At 52.9% G+C, this 10,499-nt stretch overlaps 1 protein-coding gene across 1 annotated transcript; it reads left to right on the top strand.

Moving 5' to 3' along the window:
- Positions 1 to 9,306: 9,306 nt before the first annotated feature.
- On the top strand, positions 9,307 to 9,980 carry LOC119094409 (dopamine D2-like receptor). Its single transcript, XM_037217470.1, has 2 exons — positions 9,307 to 9,654; positions 9,963 to 9,980. The coding sequence occupies exons 1-2, from the start codon at positions 9,307 to 9,309 to the stop codon at positions 9,978 to 9,980; spliced, it is 366 nt and encodes a 121-aa protein (XP_037073365.1).
- Positions 9,981 to 10,499: the final 519 nt, after the last annotated feature.

Genomic DNA, 10,499 nt, shown 5'->3' with positions numbered 1-10,499 from the left:
GTCCCAACGAGATTTCATGGTGATGCGGCTCAAGAGGTTTCTTCAAGAAGAAAAAAAACACCAGCAGTGGAAAAAAGACAGATTTGCGTCGCGTCTTCTTTTTATAACTTTCGGGAGAGTGCCCGTTTTTGGATACCGTACTTTTTCTGCAGAGTGTGACGTTCTTTTTTATCACATTGACCTGTGGCCTAGAAATGTGGAAAAATGACCCGTTCATGACGAGTGCTGCACAACCCGAAATTCGTCACGCTCACATTCGCGACACGCATTCAGCAGCGAAATCTTGCTAACAGCCAATCATCTTCCGCGCATTGTACCATACGTGTCGCATCATCGCTTTTGCGAATGTTCCAGCGGCCATGCTGTTTTGACCATAAGCAGAAAACAGCTTGTAGTATGACTGCGATCGCATGGCGTTTCTATGACGTCATTAATGCCGAGGCAACTTAAAAGTAGGTTCAACAAAAACCTTTTCGCACTTTTGCGGGCGTATAACTCAGGAACCAGATCGTTTTGGGTCCTGAAAAGGTCATGACCGTAAACTACATCAAAAGGTCCTCAAGATGGCTATTTCAATTCAAAACGCCAGACAAATGTGGAACATTCCCTTTAATTTTGAACCTTGAAGTGTTTTTCTGGGGAAAAATTCTCTTTAAGGGAATGTTCCAGTTAAAGATACTCGAGCAAGCATCATATACGATGAAATAAGCTCACTTATAACTATTGGTATATCTTTCATTGCAAAAGGCTGCTCTATACGACACAAATTCTCCGTAAAATGAATATGCACCTCCATGTGTTAATGTTTTATTGCGTCATCCGACTTTGCACAACATTGCTTGAGGACCAAATAACGGCCGTGATAGCTGAAAATCGTGCTCACAAGCGCCACGTATGAGCGGATGGATAATTGCTTTTTTCTTGGCTTTGATCACCGCATGATCAATAGAATGACAGGATTTAAATTACGTTACCATGGCGTCATAGATGCCTGGGTGACCTTGAAATAGTCTTTCCGAGAGTGGCCCCGCAGGGACACCGGCTTCGGTCGGCGTAGGGGACTAGCGCCCCCTCGGGTCCCAGCTCCGGTGACGGGTGGACAGCGCAGGCTGTTGCTCTCAGGGCGTAGCGATCCTGCCGGTACGTGAGCTCCTGCTCCTTGTCCTGCCCGCTCCCTTCCCGTTACCCGCTTTCCCGTATCCTACCCACTCATCACTCCTAATCCTCGTTTTATCGAGGTCACCGCGCCCCCTCGCCTGCGTCCCCGGGTTGGTCGGATCCTGGTGGATGAGGGGCGGGTCGTGCGGGTCAGTCACGGCGCGGCCCAACACTCCACTTCGGCCAGGATATCCGGGGGCGTGAGGGGCCCGTTGAGCCCCACACAGATCTAGCGGCTTGTCGCTCGCGCTGCGGCTGGGTGCTCCGTGCCTGTCCCCGCTTGAACCGCCTGGCCGTGCGCAGCGGCTTAAGGGGTCAAGGGGCGGCGGCGCTGAACCACGGTCAGGACGGGGAGGGGCCTTCCCAGTTACACCTGGCCGTGTGGGAGGCGTCGTTTACCCCGTATAGCACCGGGGTAGCCCTGACGGCGACCACCTCCCGAGGGAGTGTTGGGCCGTCCCCAGTTGGGCTCCGAGGTGGGTGGGGAAAGCTAAACGTATATTGCATGGCATCTCCAACTACAAAAAGCACCCGGCCCCCGAAAGGGGACGGACCGTCGTGCCGTCCGGCTGCAGTGGTTCTGCCCCTGCCCCCCGGATCTTGGTGTTTCGCAGTGATGAAAGAGCCCCTCCATCCCTTTCTCCATTTCTGCGTCGGAATGGTTGTGACCGTTTTGGCACTGTGGTGCGATATGATAAACTACGAGATGGCAGCATAGAGGTGGAATTTAACGACGGAGAGGATGCTAAGCGAGCAGTGGATGCTACACGTTTCGTGCACAGCATGCGAGACGCAGAGGGTAAGGGAGACGTGTCTCTCTCCCTGACTGTAGAGAAACATAAGACAAAAATTCTGCCAAGGGCATCACCAATTGTTTTGACCTAAAGGGTGTGAGTGAAGAGGATATTGTGGAAGGTTTGGCCGAGTTTGGGGTTACGGACGCCCATCAGATCAAGGTGCGGCGTGGTGCTGACCTAATTCCCACCAACAACATCGTTCTTTCCTTTGATAGAAACGACCTGCCGCAAGAAATCAGAGTGGGCTATGTGAGGGTGAAAGTGCGTCGTTTTGTTCCTAACCCAATGAGATATTTCGGTTGTCAGCGGTTTGGGCATATGAGGACCACCTGTCGCAACCAGGCTGTTTGTGGTAAGTGTTCCTCACCAGACCATGCAATAGACGACTGCACCGCAGACCAACCATGGTGTGCAAACTGTGGTAAACAGCAGTTCCCTGACTCTACGTTGGATAGGTCCTGTCCGGCTTATGCCAAAGAGAAAGAGATAATCACACTCAAATTCACTCAGCAAATATCGTTCCATGAGGCAAGGGAGTTATACGAAGAGAGCCATCCGAAGGTCAGTTATGCCTACAAGTCCAAACTGCAAGCCTCACAAAGCAATCGGGTGGACCAGATGACTGCTCCACAGCTTATTCAGCTCCTTAAAACGTTCGGTTTGCCTGTGGTGTCATCGGCTATCCAAAGGAGTCGAATGCGGGACAGCCTCATTCGACTTCTTTGGATACCGCGACACAGCGGGCAGAATCGCCGCCTGTATCTGCGGCCAGCTCCGCTGCGGCCGCGGTGGCGATCGTGTCAGCGGGGCGGGCGCCCGGGAGCCGGATGGACCCAGCGACCACTTCCTCGATGCCGGAGTACCCGGTGCCCGCCGTGGTGCCGACCCCGCGGCATCATCGGGCGCGCCGGCGGAGAGGGAGGGATGAGCGGTCGTTCAGCGCGGCCGGGGCCCGCGGTCTCCGCCGGCCTCGCCATCCGGCGCGCGGTTGTCGTCGTCTCCCGTGACCCCCGTTGCGAGCACTTTGGGACGAGCGCTTGAGACCCGAGAGTGCCACGAGGCAGACAGGCGCGCCCGTGAAGTAAAGCGAGCGCGCCTGGCTGAGCAGGAGCGGGCCAAAGCAGCCAATAGGCTGTCAGGAGCAGGCAAGGAGCCCGCCCCCGGAGTAATACTCCCTCACCACGTAGACCGGTTGAGGCTTCACCACGGCACCAGGTGGTGGGCAGGGGCTCAGTGATGGCCCCTCCTCCGCCACCACCACGTACAGGATGTGCTGGTACCAAGCGTGTCCAGTCTGGGCCCCTGTCCTCAAGTGACGGGGGTAGCCCATGGTCCCGCCCCAGGCTGGGGCACGGATCTGTGGAACAGGGATCCAGGTCTGAGGAATCTGGTGCTTTATCTGGGGTGGCGCAATTCTTTTGAATCTCATCTTTTTAGTTGAAACCACTTGACCTCTTTTAAGACGTCCTCTTAAAGACGTTTTACAGTGGATCTTCAGGAGAGTAAGGGCTAATGCGCTTAACCTCCAGGCTGAGATTGGCCGGAAGTGTCCCGCACCTGTAGCTCTGCAAGAAGCAAAGCTGGCGCCGAACTTTTACTTTGCGTTAAAAGGCTACGCAATTTTCTGCAGGCACATGTCCGCTGACACTGTTGCGCACGGTGGTGTACTCCTGGCCGTTGATCACAGCATGCCAGCCCGAAGGCTGGACTTGAAATCATCGCCTCAGGTTGTAGCAGCACGTGTACATTCCAACAGTCGCATCATCACAGTCTGCTCACTATACCTGCCACCTGGCGCCAGTTTTCCATCATTGGAGATTAGGCACCTGATGGCTGAACTTCCTCCGCCGATCTTGGTGTTAGGAGACCTTAACGCCCATCACACCGCCTGGGACTGTGATGAAACAAACACTCGCGGGAGGTTGTGCGAAAGCTTCATTCAAGACACCTCTCTGTGCATTTAAACACCGGACAGCCGACGCATTTTACTCTTCCTTCCGGACGGACATCAACCCTTGATCTCAGCCTTTCTAGCCCGCAGCTTGTGCCGCACCTGGAATGGACAGTGGCCGGTGATCCACTAGGAAGTGACCATTTTCAGGTGGGATTGAAATTCCGTAGTGCTGGGGTTCCAGGTACCAGCGCCCAGCGTTGGAATTTTAAAAAAGGCCGGTTGGAAGAACTTTGACACTCCACTGGAAGCATCGGTTTCCACACATCCTGAGAGTGTGCCTACCTCTGCAGAGGATTCCAATGCCATGCTTTTGAAATGTGCTGACGGGTGCATCACCCGCACTTCATGTAATCCACGCCGCACGCTCGGTTCTGTGGTGGACGAATGAGTGTCGTGACGCCATCCGTGCGCGCAAACGCGCTTTTAGAGCTTTCGATCGAAGGAGCAACACGGCCAATCTGATTGCGTTTAAGAAGGCAAGGGCGTTCGTGCGTCGAACGATCAGGGAGGCGAAGCGCAATTCTTGGCGTGATTACGTCTGCACACTTACCCGTCTCACACCTACTGCCCAGGTCTGGTCACGGATCAAGCGAATTTCTGGCCAGTTCTACTCTACCTCACTCCCCGTACTACATGTAAATGACCACGGCGTCATACATCCAGTGGATGTTACAAACGAGATTGGCCGAGCAATCCCGGAACGCAGCTGTGATGTCAGTAAGGAACGGCAGTTTGTTGGCCATAGAACGCAGCACGAAGAAGCACGCATAGAATTTTCTTCCACCGAAAACATGTATAATGATACCCTTACCATGGTCGAATTAAAGTGTGCTATCAGCATGCTGCTGTGCGTGTCAGAGGGTCCTGATGGTGTGATGTGATGGTGATGTGATGCGATGTGATGTAGTGTGATAATGGCGTGCTCATGTCCTCTTTTACAAGACATCTTGATACGTCTCACTGCATTGGACCGAGTTGGAAAGAAGGTGACGCTGTGTTGGATTCCTAGTCATGTCGGTATCGTTGGAAATGAGCTCGCTGACGCAGCCGCAAAACGCGCATCACATGCACCATGTACGCGCAGATTGCCTCTTCCAGCTCGAAATTTTTATCTAGCCATTTCACCTTTCTTGCAACACAAGTGGCAGGTCTGTTGGAATAATGACACACATAGCAAATTGAAACATATAAAACACGAATGGCGCCTGTGGTCTTCCAGCTTCCGCGATTCGAGGCGAGAAGAAGTTGTGCATTGCAGACTGCGTATTGGTCTTACCTCCGACTCACCGATATTTGTTGTGTGGTGGTGAGAGACACCGATGCCCTCGTTGTTCTGGGCTTCTTACAGTGCACCACGTAGTAATGCTTTGTCCACATTTCGCCCGGGAACGCTCGCTTCACTTCGGATGAAACTCCCTCACGCTAAGTGACATTCTTGGCAATCACTCGCAGCTTTTTGAAGAAGGCCAGCTGTTTTTTCATTCCTTGCAGAAATCGGATTTCGCTCTATATATTCACCTCGTAGCTAAATGATAAGGTTATGGGCGCAAAATGACCTACGCAGTCGGCACGCCCAAAGACCCCAATTAACAACGACAATTGCGGGAATGCAGCTCAGAAAAAAGAGAGGTTTAGGTTTAAGGAAGGACAGGGCTTTAACTGCACCGCAGAATTTTCAGACAGCTATTTCAGTCCAAAACCGCATACAAATGTGGACCACTCCCTTTAATCCGTACTACAGTTCTAAAAATGCTTATACATCTGTCTGTCACACACCATGGCGTATGCGCCTCGGTGCCGATGGCGGTAACGGGAAAATAGTGAAAAGCCAAGAAGGCAGAGGGAAAAAGCCAATTGTGAAAGGTTTGACGACAAATAGGCTAAAGGGAAAAGGTGAAATGGATAAAAGCCAAATGAATAGAAGTCAATTGAATAAAAGTCAGATGGATAAAAGTCGGATGGATAAAAATCAGACAGATACAAGTCAAATGGATACAAGTCAGATAGACAAAAGTCAAACGACAATCAGTCAAATGACAAAAGTCGAATGCAGCGCAAGTCATTCTAAGGTCACAAGGTCCGCTAAATCATTTTATGTGCTAAACTATGCAAGAATGCAACCATAAATAACCGCACTTAATGTCCATAAATATCACAAAAGTAATGGCCATGTAATGCATTAAAAGATGACTGATGACAAAAAAAAGACTGCTCGGCGTGATCAAAACATAATCATAAACAATAGACAATAAATCACATCTTGTGCGCAGCAGCGACAAGTGTTGAAAGGTCTGACGCACTCAGCAAGAAAATAGAGGTGCGGACAAGTCGCCCCTTCGTTACAAGAGCGCTGTACAGCAGCGTTTGACAAGATGACCTAGTACATATCCGCCCTTAAGCAGGGCTGCAAGATTTTGGCTCGCATTAGGCTGTTGACGGAAAATGGCAAAAATATGTTCATGCCACCGATATAAAAACAGGCTAACATTAATGCTAAATAGAGCCCGAGACACACGAACAATGCATAATTTCTCGGTCGTACTGTCATGTTATAGCTCATGTGTGTTCATGTTATGTCATAATTTCTCGGTCGTACTTTCAAAACATGAACATAGCTTAGTTCATGCACCTCACATATTGCAGGACATGAGTTTAAATGGTGAGCCCGGATAGGAAATGATTTGCATACTACTGTAGCGTGCTGCACACATACCGACAAGCCACGTTCCAGGCTCAGTTTTGGAAGGCACTGAGTTACACAGCCCTTCTCAGAATGCCTCCCATCGCCTTAAGGAACTTGCTACCGGTGCTGGACGACTTTGTGTGACAAGATTCCAAGAATGTCTCTACGGCTCAACTGGCCCTGCACCTTAGAGGCTGAGTTGAAATGAGTTTGCCAATTAAGGAAGCAGGAAGCCATTATGACATTGAATCCTTGGAGACACTGTTGAAAACACTTGACTTCTTAGCGTGCTGCCGCTCCGTTTCAAAGCATATTGTTCAAGGTGTTTGAAAACAATAACACCTAGTGCAATCAGCTGTTACCAGGAATTAACATTTTGGCTCGCGATATGCAGTGAACGGAGGGACAATTAGATATACCCAAATATATCAGAACTGCGCAAAATAAGGCCAAAGCGGTCGAGCAAAGGTAGCAAATACGAGTTACTTGTAGATTCAACTGTCAGCACTCTTATTTTATTTTATGACTGGAGGTTTTGCCGCCTTCGTTGAGCAGCATGCATTCGAACAACGTCACGTTGAATTGACTTGTAAGCCGGTGTTGTCAATGAACAACTTCAACATCCGCAAATCCTACAAAGAAGTATGCATAAGGTGTACCGGTGTAGCATCCCGTCGTGTCTTAGCATCTCGGCTGGGTCTTAAATCATCCAAATGTCAGGAGACAGCTTGCAGATGATGAAAGTACCTTGGGGAATATCCGGTAAGCTTACCTTCAGCCCATTCGTTGCTTGAAACTGGCCTGAGAGCTTTTGACTCGTTGCGGATTGCTGTCATTGTCGAATCAAATCATGGATTGCCAATTGCCATCCTTTTACCATCGCGGCAGATCACATCGCGGCACTTCGCATCGCGGCACACTCAAACACTTGGATGACAAAACTGCTGTGAGGCATGAGGGCCGTCCGATGTGAAATTCAATCACACAAACAAACTTGCGGTCAGCAAGATGATTGAGCGTCAGCTTCATTTTATAGTCAACCCTTAGCAAACCGATAACTTAAGAATGCGAGACTCCAGACTAGGTCAACAGGGATGCGTATTTCGAACGCAGATCACGTGTGCTTTTGACCTTGCCTGCTAGGCACGTCCCATCTCCAGTAACCTGGGCTGACACTTCTCGCCCCCCCCCCCCCCCTGACCCATAAATGGTTACCGAGCAGAACTCAGCATGCAAATATATCATGGCAAAAGCTACCCTGTACCGAATGGGTGGTGGCATATCAAAGGAACGAGCACATGATGAAAGCTGATACGCTGCTCAAACAAGCCGACCTGACTGAGTGGCTGATTGCTGACTGTTTTGATTGGCCGGCTCGAGCACCGGCGCCGCTCCCGGGTAGCCCCTGTATCATGACCGCTCCTCGGCGACTTCGATCCAGAGAACGCGGTAGTTTGGCCACCCGAGCATCAGCAGACGAGAGGAAAATTGCGGTGAACATGTAGGTTGTCGGCACCCCGAAGCGCCACCTTGGTGGATGCCACTTGCAGTAATGTAATCATCGGATCTGGCTGACCCCGAGGAGAAAAAAACAGCGTCATACTAGAGGCGTCACCCGCGCCGAGAGATGCACTGGGGCCTCGTCGTCAAGAGCATAGAATGAACACAGAACCCATTTACGGACGGAACATTCTCGCGATTATTCGAAACTTGAAGTCCCTGCAAGTGGTAAAGCAGTCGTGAGGAATTCCGTTCTTCCGCACGTGGACAGACGTCTGGGAGGAGTTTCTCTTACTGGAAATATGGCGAATGCGGAAATGGCCAGGTAGTCATGCCACTGATACCGTGAATCTGGTTACCAACTGCATTCTGAAAAGACTGATGACTGGCGTTTTCCGTGGCTTTAATAGCCACATCAAAGCATGTACTAATTATTGCTTTTGTAGCACCACTAGATATGCAAGGTCCAATGTGCAGGCCATGCAGGATTCACATGCGATCACAAATCATGAAGCGAAAGCGTACTTACCAAAACAAATGTCAAGGGTAATATGTTTCTGCGCTGTAGGGGTCATCATTGCCCGAACCGAACCTGAACGTTTCCGTGATTGACAAACTGTAAGGTCTTTTCTGTCATCGACTGTAGTATGGGCATCAACAGCCATATGGCATGCCGTAGGCAATTAAACGAAGTACACAACGTAGTTTGATTTCCAGCAGTCCTCATCAAAGGGAGCAATTCTGCAATAAAATTCAGCGGCAACTTCGGCCATAGTTGTAATGGCTCATTCGCAGAAAAAGAGAACCATACAGGCTGAGCCTCGTCCGGTTTTCAGCCGGTTCCTCGCGCACCTGTTCACATTCAAATTCCCCTCGCCGGAGCGCTATCTACGGAGGGACGGCGCCGCCGTTGCCCCGGGCGAGGTGCGACGACCGCGCTTTTGCGAGACGCCGCGGGAGCAGGGCCGGGGCCGAGTCCCGGCGGGCCTCCTCCTCGCATGTCCAGATAGGCGGTCCATTACGGTGCCACAATGCTGGGCGGTCGGCGCGGCGCGCCGGCAGCGCCGCCGCCGGCCGCCTCGCCAAGCCGTGGTGATCGAAGGCTTCAGGCGGGAGGTGGCAGTGTGCGCCTACGGCAGCGTCCGGCCGGCCGCCACCGCCCCGGCTCCGTGTCCGCCCGTCCGGCTGTCCGGCTGCCCGGCCGTTCAGCCGTCATGTCGCCCACCGGCCGCCGACTGACCTGTCTCAACTGTAGCGGAGCCGAGCTGGTGCTGGACGCGCTGCTGGCCGACGCCGAGCCGGCGAACGCGAGCGAGCTGAACGCCAGCTGCGCCGAGCTTAACGGCACCGGGTGCGGCGCGGCCCCGCCGCCAGCCAGACAGTACTGGTTCCTGCTGCTGGTGCTGATCCCACTGCTCAGTGTCTTCGGCAACGTGCTGGTGATCCTGGCCGTTTGGCGGGAGCGCTCGCTGCAGTCGGCTACCAACTACTTCATCGTCAGCCTGGCCGTGGCTGACCTGCTCGTCTCGGCCGCCGTCATGCCGTTCGCCGTCTACGTCCAGGTCAGTGGCTGTCGCGACCGGCCTGAGGTGCCAGCTGCGCCGCCGGGGACGGGTGCCTCGGCCAGGAACGCTCAAGGACAGGGGCCGTCGCTGCCCCTGTCCGCCCCCCTTCGGCCGCGCGCCCGACCTCCCGCCTGACTCGCTACCGCGCTCCGGTCCGCCGCCCTTCGGCCGCGCGTTCGAACTCCCGCCGGGCTCGCTACCGCGCTCTATTCCGCCGCTCGTCGGTCACGCACCCGACCTCCCGCCGGGCTCGCTACCGCGCTCTATTCCGCCGCCCGTCGGTCACACGCCCGACCTCCCGCCAGGCTCGCCAACGCGGCTAGCGCCGCAGCCATTTTCCAGCCTTTTGCTCGCGCTTGACTACGGGCTGGTCGGTCGGCTCTGGTCACCGCCGCCAGAAAAACACGGGCCTCCGCGCATTTCGCATGTGCTGTACCGATGATAAATGGCCTGGCTTTGTGGTCAGATGACTGAGCGGGCGTGACCAGACCGCGCCCAGAATGGTGGTTGGACGTGCGGGCCTGGTACCGGGGCCATTACCGCGGAAGCCGGTAAGCTGTGCGACCTTCGGGTCACAGCGGGGAGACACACATCCTGGCGACTGCGTATCGATAAAACATGTCGATTGGATCGTCATGCCGTGATTTACCCGTCGATGAACGAGCATCGATAACCGCTCCAGGGCTTGTTGCGAGCGTGAGGAAAGCTCTCTTCGCTTTCCTATAAATAACTGGGCCACGACACTTACAGGGTCATAAGCGACGAAGCAGATAACACCACCGCTTACGGTGACCGTAATGGGTTTTTATTAATAACTGTGAGTAATCTAGTGGGAATAAGTG

This window comes from Pollicipes pollicipes, unplaced genomic scaffold (genome assembly GCF_011947565.3).
Source record: "Pollicipes pollicipes isolate AB1234 unplaced genomic scaffold, Ppol_2.1 Scaffold_4002;HRSCAF=4701_pilon_pilon_pilon, whole genome shotgun sequence".
NCBI lineage: Eukaryota > Metazoa > Arthropoda > Thecostraca > Pollicipedomorpha > Pollicipedidae > Pollicipes > Pollicipes pollicipes.
The sequence above is the reverse complement of the archived record's forward strand: the minus strand, read 5'-3'. Positions and strand labels throughout refer to the sequence as shown.

Excerpts from the sequence above, each read along its gene's own strand:
- LOC119094409 (XM_037217470.1), top strand. The coding sequence starts at position 9,307 with ATGTCGCCCACCGGCCGCCGACTGACCTGTCTCAACTGTAGCGGAGCC.